The following is a 24,603-nucleotide window of genomic DNA, read 5'->3' on the forward strand; positions in this document are numbered from 1 at the left end:
ATACTTTATTTGGCTTTTTTTTTTTTTTTTTTTTTTTGGTTTATTTCTTTTAGGGCCACACCTGAGGCATATGGAAATTCTGGGCTAGGGATCGAATGGGAGCTGCAGCTGCTGGCCTACATCACAGCCACAGCAACGCAGGATCTGAGCCATGTCTGCTACCTACACCACCGCTTGCAGCAACACAGGATCCTTAACCCACTAAGCAAGGCCAGGGATCAAACCCGCATCCTCATGGATACTAGTCAGGTTCTGAATCTGCTGAGCCACAACAGGAACTCCTATATGGCTTACTGCTATCATTCTTGTCTCTTGGTTTCCTACTTTTCTAGCCATCCCTTATTATTCTCTTTAGCTAGATTCTCCTTCTCCTCCTACTTGATCTCTAAATATTTTGGAGTGCCCAGGGCTTGGCCCTTGAATTTTTTCTTAACGACATTCATTCCCCTCCCTAGCAGATTTCATCCAAGTTCACAGCATTAAATATCATCTATATACTGACAACTGCCACATTTAGATATCCAGCCAGGACCTCAAATCCTGAATTCCGGGAGGTATCAGCTAAAGATGTAGATCTCTATTTCTGGCTCACATTTCTTCTCTGAGCTTTACATGCATTTATCCAACTGTCTACATTTCTAGTTGGATTTCTCAAAGACATCCTATACTATGTCCAAATGCAAACTCATAATCTCCACCCCCTGTTCTACCTCTGAAAAAGGCTCCTCTCCAAATACACTGGATATCTGCAAAAGGCCAATTATTTCTCCAGAAGCATTCAGAAATACAGACGTTATCCCAGACACCTCCCTCTCTTTCATCCCTAATATGTGATCTATTCTGTTGATTTTACCTGTTTAGTATTTCCTGAATGTATCCTCTTTTCTCCATATCCATGTCTACCGGAGTCCAAACTTCCAACACACTCAACAAAAGGAGTAATAGATACCTTCAAATGGGCTCTCTGCATCCACTCCTACCCCTTTTCCAATTCGTCCTCCATGTATATGCTCAAAAACATGACTGGTTACATCTGTCTGCTTCAAATCTTTAATACCTTCCTACTGCTTTTAGGAATAAAAACAAAATTCCTTAATAAAGTCCTAAAGGCCTTGGATAAGATGTCCATTTCCTACCTTCACAAATTCATCTCCCATCAATCTCTGCATCACTCTCTACACTTCATCACGACCCCACTGCCCCCACCACCCATCTCTTCATACTTCTTAATGCCCCCTTAATCTTCCAATCTCATCTCAAGAAACACTTCCTCAGGAGTTCCTGTTGTGACTCAGCAGTTAACGAAATCCGACTAGTATTCATAAGAACGCAGGTTTGATCCCTGGCCTTGCTCAGTGGGTTAAGGATCGGCGTTGCTGTGGGCTGTGGCATAGGCCAGCAGCTACAGCTCCAATTCAACCCCTAGCCTGGGAACCTCCATATGCCATGGGCATAGCCCTAAAAAGACCAAAAAAAAAAAAAAAAAAAAAAAAGAAAAAAAGAAAAAAAAGAAACACTTCCTCAGAGAGGCTTTCCCTGCCTCAAACTAAATCAACTTCCCCTCATATATGCTAAATATACACTTATTTTTGCAACTGATTTGTACTCTTTCAATCTACAAAGATCTTAAGGGAAAAGATTATGCTTTAGGCTATTGTATCTCTAGCCCCCACTGGAGTAGACATGCAAATTTTTTTTTAGTGAATGAATCAACATAGGAGGAATAGCAGAAGTCACACAATTAGACAGTACTGCATAGGAACGGGATTTAGAAAAATAAAATGGATGATGGAAGAAATTCTCACAGTGAGGTATGGGGAAATCATCTGGCTTATACATGATTTAACTTAAAACTTTATCCTAACTAGAACAGCCTGTCTTATGGACTGTCAAACATAGGCTGTTCATTGGCTTTAACCACTAAGGAGAAGAATTCATTAAAATATCAAAATGGAGTAACTGCAGTTCAAGTATTCAAAACGGAGCTAGGTGGCCACTGTGGTTTTAGACACATTCCTGCATTACTGAGAACCTGAATTTTCTGAACTATATTGTACCCTAGGATACCACCAACCGTTCTCAAAACAATATGCTAGCAGTTGCCAGCTGCAATTCTATGGTATCAAGGTCTCCCCTTATAACTATGCAACCATACTGAACAAGTAACCCTTACTTAACAAGCACCCTTAATTCTCACCAGCTGCAGTTATAACTCTTCACAAACAACTTACGTAACTTTGCAGTATTCGCTGTTATAAGCCTCCCTCATTGTGCAGTCTGATAGAACACAATTTAAGTGCTTTAATCTGTGTCTCCTGGGCTACAGCCCTCAGCTTGGCTCAAATAAAACTCTTTTCTATTCCTAGTATAGGCCATTTATTGATTATTTCCCTCTACAGGGACTAGAATAACCCTGCGACAATATCACCACTTAGGAACCAAGCTGAAGAAATAAGAGGAAAAAAAAAGCTGTTTGAAAGTTAAATACAATTTAGAACGGGAAAGGGCATCATAAAAGGCAAGGAAGGATAAAATATCCCGAAGACAGAAAGGGCCACTAAATTTGACAAACAAGCAGCTACTGATCTAGCAAAAGAACTATTATTAATAATAATAGTGTGAGATGCTCAGGGGACGTGAACAAAGGGTTAATGTGGGGAAAAGCTCACACCCTTCCAACTCCTCTGGAAGTAAGATTTCACGCTCCTTAACTTTCTTGATACACTGAATTACCACGGTCTGAATGAAACAGTAAATATGAGGAAATATATGTGCCATTTTAGATTTCAACCTTATTTCTATCCGAATAATTTTAGGCAGACAGCTAACAGGACATATAAGAATAACTGTTCTAATAAATCACACCTGAAACGTTCCTTTTGCTTCTCAAAGTGCCTTACCTCCCAGAATCATCAAAACAGACATCTGTGTGTCCCTCTGTGTGTCCATATCTCATAGGCTTCTGTGTGGCAGGCATCTTTTCCTTTACCTACCTGAAAATGTTTTATAAAAGCTAGTGTTATTTTAAAGCGGCAAGAAGAGAGGTTAGTCTCCTCCCGGACACACCTCGGCAGCCCCTTTTCCCCCACCCGAGGGGCAGAAACAGGATACAGGAGAGGCTTGTAAGACACTAAGCCAAGAAAAAGACACGCTTCTCCTCCATGGGCCGCACGGACGCTGACTGCAGGGAGGAAAACTCACCCAGCAGACCGGACCCCTGCGACTGTGAAAAGCCAGAAGCCAGCGCGCTCAGGGCCGCTTCCCGCGCTTGGCGTGATCGCATACGGCGCCTGCGCCAGTCCGCCCACGCCCAGCGCGGGTCTGGACCCAGGTCGCCGAGCGGTGGCGTCAGCGGCGCGCCGGCCGCCTGGGAAAAAGCCGGTTGCTGGGGGAGTGAGGAAGAAAGGGAGGGAGCCGAATACGGAAGTGGTGGCATCGCTGGGAGAGCGGGTGGAGGCAGTGACGGCGATATCGAAGATGAGAACCCAGCGCCGAGGGATAGAGGCTTGCAGACCGGCATCCGCCTTCTAGGACCTACAGGAGGTGCTGGAGTGGGTGGGCCTCACTCCTCCCCCTCAGCGAGCACCCAGAGTGATGGCGGTGCTGATGGCGGCAGTTACTCGGACAGCCCTAGTTAAACTGCACTCCGAGAGGTGAGAGGGGGAAGGGTGATTGCTGCCTGGCAGTGCCCGTCGGGGTCTGCTTCTACTTGCTAAGCGCTTCTCACAGGCAACCATATCCCGGTCCCTTAATGGGTCCAGCCCCTCCTTGCGACCCGGCTAGGGAACGAGATCTTTGGGCATGTTCTTTGGAGAAGAGGTAGGCGAGATCCTTCTCTAGCCTTCAATCTTGGCATTCTTCGCTCCTTCACCTTGTCATTTCTATATAGATAAAAGAGAGAAGAGTTAATCTCAGTTCATGGTTCCTGGAGGTCTGGCATGTACATTAATGCTTATTCTTTAGGACATTTCATATGCATCCCTTAAAAAGAAACTCAGGTTTCCGTATTCAGACCCTTCCTAAAGTTCACTGAAGTTCATTTTCAGATTAAAAAAAAAAGCAGCAGCAGCAGCACTGGAACTAGAGTATTTTGTTGAATACTTGGTTCGATCCTTGCGGTCTTTGCTAAGCTCTTGGCCATTCAGTTTATGCTGTCCTTGTGTCTTCACGTTCTCCATGTTGGGAAACCAGTCTTTGATGAAAACCTTCACAATGACATTTTTGTGTGGTACCCACCTTCTGGTCTCAATCGGACGTTGTTTATGACGTAAGTGGAACGTTTTTCTATTGTAGAGATTTTTCCCATTGTTTTTCAGTCTAGTTCCTTTGGGAAAAGTTGCAAACGCACATTTAGACAAACCGTGGTATTGTTCTTAATGAGGCGGCATTGTGAAAGGTGTTGTTTTGAGTACTAGGGCTCCAAGTAGGCTTGCCAGACACTGAGGTTTGACATATGAATGAAGATGAAGAGTGATTGGCTGAAAAAGAACTTGGGGTTTGTGGAAAAATAACCAACCTATTGTTGATTTCCCACAAGAGCAAAAGATATTCTGAGATTATTTTTTCCGAGTGAGTTAATTTTATTTGGAGATCATTCGTTGTCTAGATAGACTGATTTTAGATCTAATTTTTTTTAATCCGAGTCAATATCATCAGATAGACTAGGGGTTCAAGGCGAACTCTGATAGTATGTCCAGTAAATCTTCATGAAATGTCAGTGTAGTGCTTTTCAGAGCTAAGCATAAGCAGAATCTGCATATTTGGAACTAAAGTTATAGCTATAAAATGCCCTAACTATAAAATCTGTAACACCATGTGACTTTAAAATTATGAATGGTGTCCACATTGCTTTCACTCTGCCTTAGCAACCGAGCTGTTTTATTCATAGGTTTAACAAATTTCACAGGTATGGAAATTAACACACACGTTCAATGATCTTGAGCTTTAGAAATGACCTTGAATATATGCTTCTTTACTTTTTTGGAATGTCAGTTTCTTCTCTAAAATGTAGGTTACCTTTATAGAATTGATAAAGTATATAGTAGATACTCATGCATGAATAAAAGTAATTGTCATGTGTTATTAATGAGGTATTTTGGGTGGGCATTTAACGGTTTCATTTAAAATGGAGTTGTTGGAATCATTATCCAGTAAAAATTTTTAAAAGACAGATTTTAATGTCTTCAGTGAATTCATCATCTTGTTGAGGGAAACAGACATTCAAACAATATGTACAAGACAGTAGTGTGGTAATGAAATGTATATAACATATCTTAGCAAAATTGCCTGGTTATTTAATATAGCTCTTTAAAAAGAAACCAGTGTAGCTCTCTGTCATTGATGTGATTGTCAATTTTTTCCAAATGGACTTATTTATCATTAACAGTGCATGTCTCATAGGAGTGAGTAGCTGAATGAACTCACTGAGAATGATGCCAAGGTCGCAGCTTCAATTGCAGTGAAGGTTAGTTAGCTTTGCTCTGTTGTGACTGTTCATACCACCCGTAGGCTCACAAATATTGCTGTTCTCAAGGACAATAGGGTGAGAAGGCATGAATATATTACCATTTTACTTATGGCAGTAAGTGTTCTCTGTATAAATAAAAATATCCTGTAATCTTAGTTTATCGAAGAGGCATGTCATTATTGCCTTATGGAAAGAGTTTTTTAAATGCCTTTTTAATAAAATATTGTTTGATGTAGAAATTATTAATCCTCTGAAATATAAGGCCAGAAGAGAGTAATAACAAAACTGAGAAGAACGGAGTATTGGAAAAAGAACATTGAAGGCAGTTTAGAAATCTGAAGATTTTTATATCTCTGCAAGTATCCTGAAACTTCCCAGTCTGTTTATTTTGGACGTAAATAATACTTGCACATGTATAAACTTCTTAAGGTATAAAAGGGAGTACAGTGAAAGTCCTACTCCTAGCCTACCTAGTTCCCCTGGCTAAAGACAGCAGGTATATGACTCTTGTGTTGTTACACTGCCAGTGGATCCTTACCACAGCAAGACAGTTATAATCTAAGTTAGAGTAACTTTATACTAGTTTGTAGGTAAAACTTGTTACCCAAGTTTAAGTGTAAGCATACATAATTATTACAAAGCAATGAAAAGAATAATCTGTCATTAGTTTAAAAAAAAACCTCACCTACTGTTTGTTGAAATCTATTTATTTACTAAGTTAGCTTGCAAGAAACAAATTTTTTATAATTAAGTTTGTTATTTACATCCATAATATTTTTTAAGATTTTAAAGCTTAAAAACTCTTTAAAAAGAACATGTTCAGTATCAAGAGTAATATAAAGTGCTTTATGATTTCAGAAATGCTGAAGCATCCTCAGCCTCAGGTCTTTGAGATTTTTTTTGTGCAGATTTTCTAGCCTTATATGTGGTCTTTGTTTCCTCCCATTCTTATTCCGTAATTTTGCAACTTTTCCCACCTCGTTTTTTAGAAACTAGCTTCTTCATAGAAGGTTCAGAGAATACAGTAATAAGTATTTTCATTAAGCTCAATGTATGCTATTTTCATACATGTTAATCCTGGCAGTAAAAATTTGGGGCAGCTAGCATTATCCAGATTTATCAGTGTGAACACTGAAGCTTAAATGAGATTTTAAAAATCAGGAGAGAGCGCTTGTAAGTGACAGTCTAAATTTTAGATCGTGTTTGATGATAGAGCAACCCATGCTATCTCCTTTGTACCATGCTTCATTTTTAAGTATGATATAGTGAAAAACTAGATTGTTAGGTTTTTTTATGCATCTTTAACACTTAAAAATTTTCTCTTTAGGGAGTTCCCGTCGTGGCGCAGTGGTTAACGAATCCGACTAGGAACCATGAGGTTGCGGGTTCGGTCCCTGCCCTTGCTCAGTGGATTAAGGATTCGGCATTGCCGTGAGCTGTGGTGTAGACCGCAGATGCGGCTCGGATCTCGCGTTGCTGTGGCTCTGGCGTAGGCCAGTGGCTACAGCTCCTATTTGACCCCTAGCCTGGGAACCTCCATGTGCTGCAGGAGCGGCCCAAAGAAATAGCAAAAAGACCAAAAAAAAAAAAATTTTTTTCTCTTTAGGCTAAATTGCTCTCATAGGAAGAAAGACTGCAAGGAAATTGGCCAAAGTGTCTAAATTGATTGCCTCGAGGTAATCAAATTATAGTTTTTCCTTCCTTTTTGAACTTTTCTGAATATTCCATATATTTTTAAATGAGCACATATTGTTTTTATAATTTAAAAATTACACATTGAAAGGAAAAAAATACATCCGTATGATATAATTTATTCTCTAAAGAGTTATAGTTGAATATCTTAAATATTCTGGTTTCTAAGATTCTGTTAAGGTTTTTTCACTTTTAGAAGTTTGTAGTGCCTGCTCTTAGTTTTCTGTTCCCTCTTCACTCTGGATTAACCTTTCTCAAGTGACAGGTCCTAGGCATTTCTCTTTATCTTTAGCTAGCATGCTCAGGGAATATATACCTATTTTAATGTTAGCTCAAGATTAATTTTTCTCCCACAGTTTGTTCCACAAAAAGGATTTATGATGAGTTAAATCTAGGAAACTGTGGCTTAAGCAGGTTTCCTAACTGAAGAACCTCTTGGAACCTTTTGCTAAATGTGCATTGTAATCGTTCAGAGGGAAAGTGATTCCCAAACTTGTTTGACAAGGAAACCTCTATGTATTAACATTTTTTAGTACTAAGTGTCCACAAGATTTCAGATTGGAGGACACTGGCATAAGCAAACTATAACTAGGAAAGTTAAGTAGAGAAAGTTTGAAGAGAAGGAAAGGTGTAATGGTGCTAATCTGTGTGTGTGTGTTGTTTTAAATAAATCCAGTTACATCCCATGAACCATAGCTTGGTGGCATGAAAAAGGAAATGGAAATATTTACTGTAGAGTTCCGGTCATTGTGCAGCGGAAACAAATCCGACTAGGAACCATGAGGTTGCAGGTTAAATCCCTGGCCTTGCTCAGTGGGTTAAAGATCTGGCCTTGTGTGAGCTGTGATGTAGGTCACAGATGTGGCTCGGATCTGGCATTGCTGTGGCTGTGGTGTAGGCTGGCAGCTGTAACTCCAATTAGACCCCTAGCCTGGAAACCTCCACATGCCCCAGGGGGCGGCCCTCAAAAGAAAAAAGATAAAATAAAGTAAAATATAATATTTACTGGAAAATGAACCTGTATTGCTTTTGTAATGAGGAAAAAACACTTTAAAATTTCAGAGATTTTTCTCATTTGAACAAATGATTTTTCATATTTTTTTCATTAACATTCCAAAGAATTTATCTGTCATGTACTATCCAGAATATTCCATTTATGGACTCTGTTTCCATAGAATCCAACTCAAGTATTAGGCTATGATGAAATATCAAAGTCTATATCCCACAGAATCCAATTTAAATATCATGGACTTTGATCAGAATGTGTTCAAGGGGTTTGGGACACATAATGGCAGGTAAACTTTGGAATCATAGATTTGATAAGGAAATTCCTAGGGTTAAATTACTACCAGAATAATAATTTATTTGTGATTTCTTTATGTAGTATAGTAAATTATTATTTATAACATCAAATTTATTTTAATTTGATATTTATATGAATTCTGTTCTCAGACATCAACATCAGCATTGTAAGACATAATAATTCAATGAATAATTAATACATTACGATAATGCTTTGTTATCCAACATCATAGAAAATACAAATGAAATTTATGGATAAATGAAGTTTAACTATTTAATTACTGGCTTTAAAACAGTTTTCTGGAGTTCCCGTCGTGGCGCAGTGGTTAACGAATCCGACTAGGAACCATGAGGTTGAGGGTTCGATCCCTGCCCTTGCTCAGTGGGTTAAGGATCCGGCGTTGCCGTGAGCTGTGGTGTAGGTTGCAGACGCGGCTCGGATCCCGCGTTGCTGTGGCTCTGGCGTAGGCCGGTGGCTACAGCTCCGATTCAACCCCTAGCCTGGGAACCTCCATATGCCGCGGGAGCGGCCCAAGAAATAGCAACAACAACAACAACAAAAAGACAAAAGACAAAAAAAAAAAAAAAGAAAGAAAACCGAGAGAAGAAGCAGGAAAGAATCATGAGCTTGATTTCAGGTAAGAATGTGGTAGGAAGATGAGAATGAGAGAGAGAATTGAGAGGAATAGCAAAAAAAAAAAAAAAAAAAAAAAAAAAAAAAAAAAAAAAAAAAAAAAACAGTTTTCTATGGAAATCTTGAATTAAAATCACCTTGCCAGCCAAGAGAATTATTTAAATCTGTTGTTAGCTTATGGTCACATTGAATGTTCATTCCTTAATCACAGTCAGTGCAATTGATTGTAGAACCTGGGATCTAATGGCTAGTTAATCTGGGAACTTGATTTCTTGAGAAAGGCTTTTTATATATAAACTTGCTTCTTGCTCATTAAGAAATAATAATAAATGTAACTGTGTACTCCCCAGAACATTGTAACTTAGATGCCTTCATAAAAAATTAATTATTGAATCAAGAGTCAAAGCAACCTTCCCCCAAGTGATTCTTTCACCATCTTTTAAAAAAAAAAAAAAGCATCTTTGCAGTTGCTAACAAAGATTGTTGATTTGTCAACACCTTTCAAAGTATCATCTTTGATTTCTATACTACATAAAAATGGCAATAAAGCCACTTTCTTTTCATTTTCTAACTTGTCTTCTATTTATTTCATTTCTACAAAGTTTGTATAAAATTCCAACAGTTAATGATAGGATATTTGAAAGGATTCATTCAGATTCAGAACCATACACTTTTTCTTTTAACATTCAGATTTTACATGGATAGGCAAGACACCAAAGCACTTTTTTTTTTAATCAATTCAATTTTATTTCCATTTTAACTAGTAGATTATCCTTGGCCCTAGGGAAAGGCTCCACCAGTTCTGTGTTCCTGAAATACAAACCAGTGAATATGTTTTGAGGCCAAGTAATTCAAAGACAGTTTATTCACAAAGTACATTTTTTCGATAGTTTCAAATAAAGCCTAAGAAACTACATAGCAATTGGAGGTTCAGAAATATTAGAAGAGACTACACTGTGAAAATCAATGCCAATCTTTAAATCAGTAAACAAAAATAAAATGCCATTATTTATTTATATATTTGTACCTTATAGGTCTGTGAATAGTGTGTCTTCTGCCAAAGTGAACACTTATGCCCACCTACCATGGATTAAGCCTAAAGTCTTCACTCTCTTTTCCTTAATTATGAATAAAATCTTTCTAATAATTTAATCTACTGGCTCCTTAATATGTAAAATTCCAGTGACTGAATCCCAAAGACACCAAAAACACTTTTAAAAAATCCTTTTTTAGTCTTGAAAAATAAATAATTTTCTCCCCCAAAAAATTAATGTTACTTTTATTGAGATCAGTGTGATTGAATTTTTTAATTTTGTGAACTTTGTTTTAATAGAACTTGTAGAAGGGATTAAAAAACCTTTTTCCATGTGAGAGTTTAGGTGCATGATGCATTTTTATAACAAAATCATGTAATAGTAAAGGAAATTCTGAACATCTTTTTTCTAAAAATATCTCTCCATCGCATGCTTTTTTAAGCAGTTACTTTCTCAGTAATTAAAATGTTACCTAAACCATGAAGTGACCAGATAAATGTTTTGTTTTGCCTTCTTAAAGTATTTGCTAAGCAGCTCCTCAGAGCTACCTATTATCCCAGTAAAGGTCATCAAATTTAGAACACTTGTCATTTTGTAAAAGAAAAATGCACAACTTAAAAATTTCTTAAATGTTCAGCAACTTAAGTACTTTGCCTGAAATGACTAGCAGACCTTATGTTATAAAATTTCCATTATCATGTCTATTTGCAAAGCATTGTAAAGATTCTCTTACATTAAATAATGTAATCCACCAGTATAGTCCAGCAACGTAAGTGAACAAAGACATGGAGAGGGTTGCCATCAAGTCCTCAGCTTTGTGTGTGTGTGTGTGTGCGTTCACTTTTTTTGTTTTTGTTTTTGGCCTCGAACGTGGCACGTGGAATTTCCAGGGCCAGGGATTGAACCCTCACCACAGCAGTGGTAACTCCAGATCCTTAACCCTCTGCACCACCAGGGAATTCTTCCTCAGCTCTTTGGAGCTCCCTCTCTTCCTTCAGGAACAGCACCTCCCAGACAAGTAGCCATCTGACAGTAAGTTAAGGGAGCATCGTCAACCATATATTCAATATTAATAAATTTTAATTATTCTAATTTTTAGACAAGTATAAATAGGAATTAAATTTCTTCCTACTTTGAAGATTACAACATTAAATGACATTCTGGCCTTTATATCGATATGGTATGGTATGGTGTATTTTACCAAATATATTTTTTTGCCAAATGAATTTATAAAAGAAGGACTTCTGGGAGTTCCCCTATGGTTCAGTGGGTTAAGAATCCAGCATTGTCACTGCTGCGAGTGGGACTTCTGAAGCATGAACTCAGTTTTCTAGCAAACAAATGGCTGTATAAAATTTATAGAAGGCTCTAGGTCTCAGATACCAAAATATAACCAGTCAGGAGAAGATCTTCTATGTATTAACTTTAAGTACAGGTAAATATATGGAAAATTTATCTAGGGTATTGGTATTTTTTGCTTTATTTTATGGACACCTGCAAAATTAGCACATGTAAGATTAACCTAAAACCAAAGATAATTTGATTGATTTGCACCTATTAGGTACAAGTTGGTAAGCCTTTCCAAAGTAAATCTGTTATGTTAGCATGTAAATTTATATAGAGTAATGCTGGAAATTAGTTCTCTGAGGGAAAATGTCAGATTGTTCTATAGCTTCATGGTCTGTTGAGTTTCAGCTATATCTGGCATATTTACCCTTTTTTTTTCTTTGAAACATTAGTTATCATCTTGAAAATTATATTTGCTCATAAATACCACCAAGGTATTTGTGATTTCTTCAATTATGATCTATTTCTGTAAAATTGGCTTAACCTGTAAGGGAAGAAAAGCAGAAGAAGATAAATATAACTGAATCACTGTGCTGTATACCTGAAACTAACACCATGTTATGAATCAACTATACTTCAGTTTTTAAAAAACTGGCTTAGGTGCATTAATGAAACAACGTACGTAATATCTGTTTCTTTTTTTAAGAAAGAGAAACATATTAACATTTATTGCATACTTGCTACATTTAGAATCTGAGCTGCCTCCTTCACATACATTATTTCATTTAATTCCCAATAGCCTAGTGAAATAGATAGCATCAGTATCTCCATTTTACAGGTGAAGAAATTGAAGTTTCAAAGTCACATGGCTAGTACTAAATAAACTGGACTCAAACCATAAATCTACTGCCTGCCATCATTGTGCTCTGGAACTGAATCCTCCTCATATGCATGTATAGAGATACTGAAACTGTTAAAGCGGTTGCTGCTGGGTTGCAGGATGATGGACAGGTTTTACTTTTTTCTTTATAACTTTAAGTTTGAATTTTTCATAGTGAGTATAAAGTACTGTTATTTTTGTTTATGTTCATCAAGGTGATATATGTACCTACATTGAAATTAAATTTAGCCGAAAAGCTTAGATAAGCTAAGAAATGCCGCAGTCTTCTCCTACCCATCTCAGAGGCATTTATTTTCAAAAATTTTAACTATTTTTCTGATGTTTGTTTTCACATTTCTTTTTTGTTCTTAAGGCCACACCCATAGCATATGTTAATTCCTAGGCTAGAGGTCAAATCAGAGCTGCAGCTGCTGACCTACACCATAGCCACAGCAACACTAGATCTGAGCCGCATCTCTGACCCACACCACAGCTCACACACAGTAACACCAGATCCTTAACCCACTGAGCAGGGCCAGGGATCGAACCTGCATCCTTACAGATATTAGTCGTATTTATTAACGCTGAGCCACAGCAGGACCTTCACATTTCTAAATCATGTACTTCTCTCTCAATACATCAATTATTAGACATTATTGGTTGAGTTTCTCTTATGATAGATGAGGATTTACCTCTCTTTTAGTCTCCTTCCTTTCTTTCCATTACTTGCTATACAAAGAGCCTTATGTCCTTGTGTGGTTATATGGACTAGTTTTTTGCTCTCTAGCAGTTCCAGACACCCTTTTGTCTGGAAACCTCCCTTCTTAATCATTGAGGTATTCACATTCACTCTCTCCTCTGTTAAATGTCTTGTTTCCTACATTATGCTTTTTGTTTGGGGTTTACATCCTAATTTTAGTAGAGTACATCCTGCAATATGAAATATGAGGTAAAATTCTTGATGCTTTGCACATCTAAAAATGTCTTTATCCTGTTTGATCATTAGGCTAGTTGTCTCTTCAAGGTTGGAAACTATCCTCTAGCTTCCAATGTTACTTACTGTTGAGAAGACAGATGCTGTTTTATTTAGGGTCCTTTGTGACTTTTTTCCCTCAAGTAGCTTTTATTTTTATTTTTTTGGCTGGGTTACATACATAAATTGATTGATTGAACACTTAACATGAGATCTACCTTAACAAATGTATAAGCAGTACAGTACAGTATTGTTTCCCATAAGGTAAGAATAAGAAGACTTTGGTATTGCCTCTTTATCTCTAGGGTTCTAAAATTTTAGAATACTGTAACTTTGTGTATTTTCCCTGGTGCTGGACACTCATGGTACTCCTCTGGGGAGACCCATGTCCTTCAGTTCTGGGAAATTTTCTAATACAGTTTGGTTTATAATTTCCTCCTCCATTTTCTTGTTTTCTATGAAATGTCTGTAATGATCTTCTAATTTTCTTCTCTAATTTTCTTCTCTGTCATTTTTTCCTCTTTCCTATTATTTCTTCAACTTAACCTCCAACTTTCCTGTTGAATATTTTATTTCTGCAGTCATGGTTTTAATTTCCAAATTTTTCTTATTCTCTGATTGTCCCTCATCTTACTCATTGATTGGTATGTCTCCTCTTAACTTGGAAGAAATCTGTTTTATTTCTTGCTTCTTTCATGGTTACCGTTTTCTGAGTTCTTTGTTTTAGTCACTGTTTATATTAGAAGCTTTCTTCTAACACATGATGTGCAATAATGCTGCCTGAAAGCAGTGCATAAGTAGGCAGGGCTAATGAATGGATGAGCTTCACAGAATGCTTGGTTGGCCCTCCAGCTTTTTATTGGAGGATTTCTAGTAATCAGCATCTATAGATCTCTTCTCTTTGGCCATTGTATTTCTCCAGCAAAATATCTTCCAATCTCCTATTAGGAGGTATAAGTCTAGCTGCTAGAGTTCTGGAAGCTAGATGGAAGAAGGGAGCAGGGAGTTTTCCCTCAGATTTTAGTTCCAGGCCTCCCCTCTATCCTCACTATGTATGGTTTCCAAAGTCCCTGAGCCTCACTGGTTCATTTTCTCCAAATAATAAATATCTCATCTCCTCTAAGTATGAGAGTAAAAGCCAGAGAGATCTAGCTGCACTTGGCAAATTTTCAACCTATCTCCCCATTTTCTCCATTCATACTTTCTGTAGCATCTGGTGCCTCAGGGTCCTGGACTTTGCCTGCTCTGTTGGCTTGTTTCTCATCCATGTTGCCTCTGTGCCGGGTGTCTCCCATCTCTCCACTGCTGAGTCAGTCATTGCTCCTCTGTTCATTTTCTGTCCTTGTATTTTGTGACTCAGGTTGTAGATATCTGCTAGTTTCACTGAAGATCAAATTTATGTTTTTATTTCTCATTTTCCTTTGGGGCTGACTTCTGAGAGAAGGGTGGAATAAAAAGATTTTCACTTAGCCATTTTTATTTTAAATCAGATCTTTCTTTCTTTAACAATTAGAAAAAAAACAGAAGTATTTTCTTTTTGAGGGGAAATCAAGTTATACTACTCATTAAAAAATTTAACATGGAAAACAGCTGTTATAACTAAAGCATCGGAATCACTAAAAGAGTTTATAGGCGTTCTAGTTGTTTTTGAAGGCAGATAGAACAATGGAAGAAGACCCTGGTAAAGGTGGGAATGTCATTAAGAGCAGAAGTAGAGGGCTTAGTTATCTCTAATGCAGAAATGAAGGAAGATGAGAGACCTCACAGCCAGTGGAGTAAAGTTAATCGTAGAGTTAATAAACTGCCATTTATATATATATATATATATAAACATATATATATAAACATATATATAAACATATAAACATATATATAAACACATCATATAAACATACATATATATAAACATATATATAAAAACATACATATATATATATATATATTTTTTTTTAGTTTTACGGCCACACCTGAAGCATATGGAAGTTCCCAGGTAGGGGTCGAATTGCAGCTGCAGCTGCAGCTGCAGACCTACACCACGACCACAGCAATGCAGGATCCTAGCCATGTCTGCAACCTACACCACAGCTCACAGCAACACCAGATCCTTAACCCCCTGAGTAAGGCCAGGGATTGAACCTGTGTCCTCATGGATCCTAGTTGAATTCATTACCACTGAGCCACAATGGGAACTCTAAGCCAAGGACTCCATCTGCGTTGCAGCTGTGGAAATGCTGAATCCTTTAATCCACTGCACAGGGCCAGGGATCAAACCCGAATCTCCACAGCAACCTGAGCCCCTGCAGTTGGATTCCTAACCCATTGTGCCACGATGGGAACTCCTGATATTTTGAAAATAAGTAAAAGCACTAGGCATTTCAAACTTTAGATGATATTTTTTTATATTATGCTGAATTAAGAAGTTGAAAGTATGGAATGTTAACCAAAAAAATCTGCTTGGGGCTCCTTTTAAATTTTTTTATTTTAAAAAATATAAATGTAAGTTTTTAGTACCAACTGTCTCTTCTGATCAATGACTCTTCATATTCTACAGCCTACTTTGTGGCGTCTGCCTGTTTATTTTTGTTCAGTTGGAATTTAGTCAATGAACAACCAAAGCATGCTGTTGAATATAATTTTGGTATACTAACTGATGGTGTTTCTTTCAAAATTAGATTTTAAAATATTTTTCCTTGTGGATTTTAAATGATTATGTACCAGTGAGCTCATTAAATCAAAACAATAAGTATAATCACCAGATGCTATTTAGTGTTTAGAAATGGGGTACTTTATATGGCAAGCCTGTGTCATTTGTTCACACTTTTAAGTACTTCTCAGTCATATTTGCCACTGCAGATGCTTGTTTCAAACCCTACAGATTTGAAAATGGATTCAAGTAGCTCTAAACATTTATTTGACTGTTGGGATTATTAATGTTCCTCTAACATAATCAGAAGTTTAATCATAGTCAGAATGTTAAGTGCAGCTGATTGTCACAAACAATCACAAAATTCAACTTGCATTTGTAAAATACTTGAAATTATAGAATTACTCCCCAACCCCAGTTCTGGCCTTAAATCTTTTTCTAGCTAAGAATAGTTAGTTTCTGTCTACAATCAAATTAATAAAACTCAGTATTTTACATTATAAATTCTAGTATATCTAGCCAACTTATATATAAAATAACAAATTTTTATCCAGTTGCAAATTTTCTGAAAACTACCTAGACTGACAGTAAACTTGACCAGTTATTGAAATGAATTGACGAAGTAGCATTGAGAATTCTTGCATGACCTTCCTACTATTCCCTGGTGATTTTATTTAATAAATTCTTAACAGCTTTCTTAATGTAACTGTTCATATTTTTCAGTCAATAGGAAAGAAAACAGAAGAAAGGTAATGGTTTGTCACTAACTCTTATAAAGAATTCCCTGGTCTGCTGTGAAATTAAAAAAAAAAAAAAAAAAAAGAGGAGGAGAGATTGGCATAAGAGGCACCTCAAAACCAGAAATTTTTCATATTTCAGACATATTTTGGCTCAGAGGGTAGGCTTAGTTTTTGCTCCACATCGAAAATTAGCTATTGGAAAGACACTCAGTTTCTTGGCTCTATGGCACTATGAAGTTATTAGCATATGGTAAAGTAGTTTATTTAAGTGGGAACCAAATACCTTGGAACTGCCTTCCAACATTTCCAGTACTTTTTCATCTTCTCATCTTACATCTAATCAGGGCTTAATTATATAAACTATACAATGTTAATGACAAATGATTAATGATTTTTTTTCCTTAGATACATCCAGAAAGCATCCAGAAGAAATATCCTACTGGAAAAACTGAAAAAGCTGTATTCGTAACACTGGAATTTGGACAGTTTGTTAAAATGGCGGAAAATAGTGAGAATAATAGTAAAAATGTAGATGTAAGGCCCAAAACTAGTCGAAGTCGAAGTGCTGACAGAAAGGATGGTTATGTATGGAGTGGAAAGAAGTTATCTTGGTCAAAAAAGAGTGAAAGTTGTTCAGATGCTGAAACAGTGAATGCTATAGAGAAAACTGAAGTTCCTCTAAGGAGCCAAGAAAGGAAGCACAGCTGTTCATCTATTGAGTTGGATTTAGATCATTCCTGTGGCCACAGGTTTTTAGGCCGATCTCTTAAACAGAAACTGCAAGATGCCGTGGGGCAGTGTTTTCCAATAAAGAATTGTAGTAGTCGGCACTCTTCAGGGCTTCCATCAAAAAGAAAAATTCATATCAGTGAACTCATGTTAGATAAGTGTCCTTTCCCACCTCGATCAGATTTAGCCTTTAGGTGGCATTTTATCAAACGACACACTGCTCCTCTAAGCCCCAAGTCAGATGAATGGGTAAGCACAGACTTGTCTCAGAGTGAATTGAGGGATGGTCAACTAAAACAGCAAAGAAACATGGAAGAAGAGGTCAACTGTTTCTCACATACGGATGTTCAGCCTTGTGTCATAACCACTAACAGTCCTTCAGATAGAGGTAGTCCTGGGACAGGCTCTATGATAAACCTGGCTTCAAATAACAGTATAGAAGATAGTGATATGGATTCAGATGATGAAATTATAACACTTTGCACAAGTTCCAGGAAAAGAAACAAACCCAAGTGGGAAATGGATGAAGAAATCCTGCAGCTAGAAACACCTCCCAAGTACCATACTCAGATTGATTATGTTCACTGTCTTGTACCAGACCTCCTTCAGATCAATAACAATCCATGCTACTGGGGCGTTATGGATAAATATGCAGCTGAAGCTCTACTAGAAGGAAAACCAGAGGGTACCTTTTTACTGCGAGACTCGGCACAGGAAGACTATTTATTCTCCGTTAGTTTTAGACGCTATAGTCGTTCTCTTCATGCTAGAATTGAACAGTGGAATCACAACTTTAGCTTTGACGCTCATGATCCTTGTGTCTTCCATTCTCCTGACATTACTGGGCTCCTAGAGCATTATAAGGACCCGAGTGCTTGTATGTTCTTTGAACCACTTTTATCCACTCCTTTAATTCGGACTTTCCCCTTTTCCCTGCAGCATATATGTAGAACAGTTATTTGTAACTGTACAACTTATGACGGCATTGATGCCCTTCCAATTCCTTCTTCCATGAAATTATATCTGAAGGAATATCATTATAAATCAAAAGTTAGAGTACTCAGGATTGATGCACCAGAACAACAATGCTAGGAAAAGGGTAGGAACATGGAAATGATTATATACATATCTTCATTTAATATTTTTATTATGCCATTTTGAATTTTTCTACAAGGGCAGATGAAATCCAGAATAAACTTCTGCCCTAAATTTCATTTCCAGATCAGTTTATTTTTCTTAGGATACAATAATTGTTTAAGGTTACACATTAGGAGTTATTGGATATTTTTGACCAGGTGTTTGGCTTTTGTTTTTACCATGTAGATTGTATACTTAATTTTTTTCTTAATTGTAGCTTGCATATGATCCTACCTATTTGAAATTTGGTAGACATTGCAAACACAGCTGAATAATCTGTAATTTATACTTTTCTTTAAAGATAATTGTGTCCTTTCTTGCATATAAAATGCTTTGTTAACCTCACCCTTTTCAGAGTTGTTCTAAAGTTCTTCAGTGAAGCTGAGTGTGTTGTAATTTACAATCCATACTAATGTAATTGACTTGTAATTTACTCATAGGGATGTTAAAAGTTTACAAAATGGCTTAAAATCAAATTTGATGTGTTTTCATTTTAAATGTTAACTAAAGCAGGATTACTAAATTTGATTAATCAGGTCGGTGAGAATCAAATAAGGACATGATGTTTTGGAGGTGAACTTATTCTATAATGCAGCATGGTCATTTGCTATTGCCTGAATAGGTCTTTCTCTCAAACCTAGAAGAGTTACCATCTTGAGAACATAACTATTATTCCTCTTTCACTGGAAACTTTAAAAATAATGATAGCACTATTAGTAACTAGTAGTTACTAAAGTAATAAAGCAACTAGGGTTTTTCTGTATTATGAATTGTTGCTTCTGCTCAGCCCTTTTTTAGAAACTAAGCCCATTACTTTGGAGAGATGCCACAGTATATAAACAGCCACAAATTTCCATTGGTAACCAAAGAGACCCAAGTAGTTTTTCATTATTTTAAATTGAGTTTGAATAAAGATTCAGGAAGTAAACATGGAGCTCAGTATTCAGGAAGCTTAATATTGTTTTTGATCTTCAGGTTTCAAATAATTATTCCTGTTTTCAGAATTAGCATGTCTTTAGTATGGCTTTCAAAAAAGGAAAACATTTTGAAAGCTATGTGGCTTATGCCATACTGAACAATACTGCACACCAGGCATAATACTTTAAATTTACCATCCCAAGAACAGGGAAGTATTTTGAGAAACATCATCCCAGTATATAAGATAGATGGAATGATAGCCTATCCAACTTTTCTTTTTTAAAGAGTTAATGAATAATAAATATCCTGACAGTTGTTTCTTCTGGTGAGTTGTCTACCCCTTTGTACAAATTGGCATTTCTAATACCATAGTAATTGATTTCTTGATACTAGTTTAGCTGTGATAGAGAGCTGCTTCTATCTGGATTAAATGAAATTTGATTCAAATTTCCAAGTTAGAATAGATGTTCTTAAGTCTCATTGCTTTTATGTTGAAGTAGCATTTCCCTTTCCTGCAGTTTTGCTGTTAACATAAAGGTGGCATTTTAAAATAATTACTTCAAAATACATCTTCAGCCGTTATCATAAAAACAAGAAAACCTGTTACCAATATCGTCTAGCATTTTTTTCCTCAGTGATCTCAAGATTGTCTTGGTTCCAGTGAGGGTTAGCTACTAAAATGGCACCTCTCTTAGCAGTGATGAGGCTCAGGATATCAACACCAATGTCAAGATAAGAATCCCTTCTAAAAATGGTATTTCCCTTTTACAAAAGTGGGAAAGTCTCAAACTACCTCATCTTTATTGTGGCGCTTTTGTAGATCACTGAGAAGCTTCTCTTATTTACCAATATAACGCTTCCTAAATATCCACCTTTGGTGAAAGAAAATTAATAGTATGGTAAGACTCTACCCATGATTATAGTTTTTTATCAGAATTTGATATTGAGACTTTCTGTTTCTATGAAACAATATTGTTTTAAATATTTTTCTTTTAAAAATAACTTTCTATCAGTACAGAAAAACCTAAGGGATGACTAGGTAATGACTATTCTGTTAAAAGATAATTTTATAAAGATAAATGAAATATAATTATGTTGTCTTTTATAATGGTAAAAATTAGTGTTTATATGAAAATCAAGATCTAAGTAGCTTTTCATATATTCACACTGGTTGCTTGTGATATATTTTCTCTCACTGTCTTATTTTTTCAACTTCAAGGTATTGGTAGCTGTTAACATTTTCAAGTACTGCCATTTATATAGCCTTGAAGTAGATGATCTAATAAATGAGAGCAGGAAAGAGATTCATTTGCTCTGAAACAGTCTGTATTTTTCCTTTGGTATTTGCCACAGTGAAAAGAAATCTGGAAAGTAGAAATATAAGAATTGGGAAGGGAATTGTTTACCATGAAGGAAAAAGGAGAGTAATAATAAATTAACTTTTTAAAGCATGAATGGATTGAAATTTAGAAATGTTAATAAGCCTTTCTTGGTGACTTTTGAGGATACATTTGGAAGAGCATTCAGTATTCAGAAACTTATTAAGAAATGTTACTGGAATTATGTATAAGTAAATTAGTAAAGTTATGAGAGAAACTGTGGGAATATATATATCTAAATATAAATTTTGTGACTCTGAGTTGGGCATTGTGAGCAATTGAAAAGTGTAAATTTTGGAGTTGAGAAAGCATTCAGCATGGTGGAAATGTGTAGCACTTATTGGTGAGAAAGGATGGGGCTAAAAGAAACGAGATAAAATATTAAAATTAAGAATTTAGGCATTACCTCAGGGGGAAACACTTGACAGTGAAAGGGAACTACTTAATCGCTAATAGCTAGTCTGGACCAGACACTTAAATGCACTTTGGGATTCATTCTGCACTAACCAGGAAATAAACTTGACTTTTCTATTTCTCTCTGAAGCTTTCAGGAGTACCCCCGATACACACCCTATTTTAAAGCTACAGCATCTTGATTCATACTGTAATTCTTGAAACATGCTGAATGGAGTTTTTTTAGGTTCCTTGAGCATTTTTGTATGAAGAATCATATCTAATTCTATAACCATGCCATTCACTTAAATAATTCATAGAGGGAATGGTTTAATTTAAAGGAAGACCTAATAGGAAGAGGATTAAAGGAAGCTTTTAGTCAGCCTGTGGCTAGATTTATTGATTTGGTGATCAGACCTGTATTCTTTCCTGAACTTCAGCTAATGGCAAACTGTGGTCAAAAAATGGCTTTCAATTAAAGTTTTGACTTTCTTAGTATAAATAATATAAAGAATGTCTAAGTAATTAGAAATCCTTCAAAAAAAAAAAGTAGAGCAAATGTGGCAAATAGGAATCATATTATACAAATTCCATTTCTTTTTATAAGAAAAACACAAACCATTATCATTTATTCATGAGCCAAAGCCATTAAGATAAATCAAGCTATCAGCTTCCTGTCTTGCTGAAGTTTGGATCATTTTATAGATCCATGTAATAGAGAACTTCCTTCCTATGAAACAAAAACCTTGAGACCTAACTCATAAATATACTCTTAGTTTTCATTAAAAAATCTTTTTTGTCACTTTTAGCTCTAATCAGAGTCAAAAAGGTTATATATTGATTTGGGGAGAGCAAATTTCACAGGAAGTAGACTTAATTGTATAACATTCCTGGAGACAACACAAGGGAAACAGTGTTTAAATGTAAAATAGACTGTGTGCTAGGTAATTTAATGCCCAAATGAATAAAAGATTTTTAAGTCAAGATTATTGTTTCTAGTTTAGAAAAAAAAATCTACAATCTCAGTTTTAATAATCAGTTTTACATCCTTTTTTATTTCTAAAGAATAAACAGAAAGCACAAGAAGTTTTCCTTTTTTAATGGCCTGCTGGATATGACCAGCAGTACAAGAGTCTGTCTATACTATTCTAACACATTAAAATATTGGACATAAAATGGAGATAACTTTTGGAAATGGTTTGGCTTTTAAGTAGAACTGAAAACTAATGGATATAACCCAATGAAAAGGGAATCCTCTCTTCAAATAAAGCCAATCTTTGTGAATTACTTTTACATTTTGAATAGATTACTCAATCCTAAATCTTTCTTTACTCTTATTTCCTAGCACATAAAATATAGATAATAATACTTGTCACTTGACTTCCTGAAGGTTAATTCTTCAGTTAAGAGGTGACCATTGGAGCATACTTGAAAATAATTTCTGTCCAGCTGTTAAGTACTAATGTGATGATAGGTTTTCAAAGTATCCCCTTAGTGGACGCTGCAGATTCGCATTCACTTTTAGTCTGTTAATAGGCTTTCTTGACTTGATTTGATAATAAAGATAATGGTACAATTTGAATTTATGGTTTAAACTCTGCAATTAGATGAACGGTTTCAATTTCCTCCTATCTTTAATAAGGTTTGTGTAAAATTGATGTTTGCCTAAGTTATTTTAAAAGTTGATTACATTTACAGGAAGCAAAGATAATCACTTTTGTTGTGGTTATAATTTAAGCTTTCAGACTCGAGAGTGTAAAACTTAAGGAGATATACTTAAATTATGCTGAGTTTGCTAGAATTGGATAAATTTAGTATAAACCAAGTATGAACTTGATAAACACCTGAACATACAGAGTTGAAGTAGTAACTTCACAAAGCTATTAGTACTCATCAGTCAGGCTTGTGTGATCCACCCCTTACCCAAAAAGAAGTAAATGTTTCCATTTTTATTCTAATGCTGAAGTTGAATGTTTCTTGGATGTGAGTTCAAATAAATTGATCTGAATAAGTTTTCATTTCTTATTAAAACTTCATATATAAAATCCAAAGTCTTTGTAGTTTGTTTAAAACACACACACACATTTTTTCTTTCTTTTCTTTTTTTTTTTTTGTCTTTTGTCTTTTGTCCTTTTAGGGCCACACCCTCGACCTAAGGAGGTTCCCAGGCTATGGGTCAAATCAGAGCTGTAGCCACTGGCCTGCACCACAGCAACGCAGGATCCGAGACGTGTCTGCAACCTACACCACAGTTGGTGGAGACGCTGGATCCTTAACCCACTGAGCAAGGCCAGGGATTGAACCTGTGTCCTCATGGAAGCTAGTCAGGTTCATTAACCACTGAGCCACGAGAGGAACTCCAAAAAAACCCACATTTCTTTCTTTACCTGACACATTCAACTTAGATCTGATAATAGAAAATTTTAAATCTGTTACACATTTTCCTTTAAGTTTTTAGTGTCTCATTTTGGGTCCTCCAGAAGCAGATGCCAGGATGTGACTGAATGTGCAAGAAATTTATTGGGGGGGGGTGCACACCTATTAAGAAAAAAGGGAAGAGAGGAGGAGAAGGTGGGAAGTCTTCATCTCACATTGCAGATCTGACATCTCTGAAAGGAAACACTGGGTAGGGAGGGCAGTGCAGTTCTAAAAAAGCTAGGTGGGGATTTAGTTCCCAGTAGAGAGAGGTTGCCTGTAGAAGGCCACATGAGACAGAGCTGCATAGCTCTGGAACTTCCACCATGCTCAGTTATTGACTGGGAACATAGGAAGAGCTGGAGGCTGTTGCTCACTCTGATACACATGACCAGGACTAGAATGAGGTGAGTGAAGCACTCAATGTGGACACAAAATTTTTTCGACCAAAAGACAGTGATGAATTTTTTTTGTGCAACATTTAAGAATCAAAAGAAGGAGTTCCCATTGTGGCGCAGTGGTTAACGAATCAGACTAGGAACCATGAGGTTGCGGGTTCGGTCCCTGCCCTTGCTCAGTGGGTTAATGATCCGGCGTTGCCGTGAGCTGTGGTGTAGGTTGCAGATGCGGCTCGAATCCCGCGTTGCTGTGGCTCTGGTGTAGGCCGGTGGCTACAGCTCCGATTCGACCCCTAGCCTGGGAACCTCCATATGCCGTGGGAGCGGCCCAAGAAATGGCAAAAAGAAAAGCCCAAGAAATGGCAAAAAGACAAAAAGAAAAAAAAAGAAATTTACAGTAGGAGTTCCCTTCCAGGTGCAGTGGTTAACGAATCAGACTAGGAACCATGAGGTTGCTGGTTTGGTCCCTGGCCTTGCCCGCCTTGCCAAGTGGGTTAATGATCCGGCGTTGCCATGAGCTGTGGTGTAGGTTGCGGACGCGGCTCGGATCCCGCATTGCTATGGCTGTGGTATAGGCCCCC

At 36.7% G+C, this 24,603-nt stretch overlaps 2 protein-coding genes and 1 long non-coding RNA gene across 8 annotated transcripts in view; 1 reads left to right on the forward strand and 2 right to left on the reverse strand.

Annotated features, from left to right (window-relative positions):
• WDHD1 (WD repeat and HMG-box DNA binding protein 1) overlaps positions 1 to 3,251 on the reverse strand; it is a 78,626-nt gene extending 75,375 nt beyond the window's left edge. For 2 of the 3 annotated variants that reach the window (XM_021102265.2, XM_084981471.1), the window contains exons 1-2: positions 3,202 to 3,251; positions 2,901 to 2,993 (exon numbers count right to left, since the gene is read on the reverse strand). In XM_021102265.2, coding sequence (XP_020957924.1) covers positions 2,901 to 2,977 — 77 coding nt within the window. In that variant the 5' untranslated portion in view covers positions 2,978 to 2,993; positions 3,202 to 3,251. The remainder of the gene's footprint in view (positions 1 to 2,900; positions 2,994 to 3,201) is intronic. The other variant, XM_021102266.2, reaches the window with a different exon arrangement.
• Positions 3,252 to 3,351: 100 nt separating this feature from the next.
• SOCS4 (suppressor of cytokine signaling 4) lies at positions 3,352 to 23,254 on the forward strand. 2 transcript variants are annotated; one of them, XM_084975211.1, is made up of 3 exons: positions 3,399 to 3,653; positions 5,387 to 5,464; positions 17,059 to 23,254. In XM_084975211.1, the coding sequence occupies exon 3, from the start codon at positions 17,149 to 17,151 to the stop codon at positions 18,472 to 18,474; it is 1,326 nt and encodes a 441-aa protein (XP_084831337.1). In that variant the 5' UTR covers positions 3,399 to 3,653; positions 5,387 to 5,464; positions 17,059 to 17,148; the 3' UTR covers positions 18,475 to 23,254.
• LOC110262207 (uncharacterized) overlaps positions 9,818 to 24,603 on the reverse strand; it is a 93,326-nt gene continuing 78,540 nt past the window's right edge. For 2 of the 3 annotated variants that reach the window (XR_014819373.1, XR_002346959.2), the window contains 3 exons: positions 14,471 to 14,703; positions 11,844 to 11,960; positions 9,818 to 9,905 (listed from right to left, as the gene is read on the reverse strand). This is a non-coding gene — a long non-coding RNA (uncharacterized LOC110262207). Of the gene's footprint in view, positions 9,906 to 11,843; positions 11,961 to 14,470; positions 14,704 to 24,603 lie in introns of those variants that run through there. The other variant, XR_014819384.1, reaches the window with a different exon arrangement.

The sequence above is a fragment of the Sus scrofa genome, chromosome 1 (assembly GCF_054392235.1).
Source record: "Sus scrofa isolate SSC_HxYL_T2T_F1_AM1 chromosome 1, Sscrofa_HxYL_maternal_Yorkshire_Landrace_v2.0, whole genome shotgun sequence".
Lineage (NCBI taxonomy): Eukaryota > Metazoa > Chordata > Mammalia > Artiodactyla > Suidae > Sus > Sus scrofa.

Bases quoted from the DNA above. Each gene is read 5' to 3' on its own strand.
- SOCS4 (XM_084975211.1), top strand. From the start codon at position 17,149: ATGGCGGAAAATAGTGAGAATAATAGTAAAAATGTAGATGTAAGGCCC.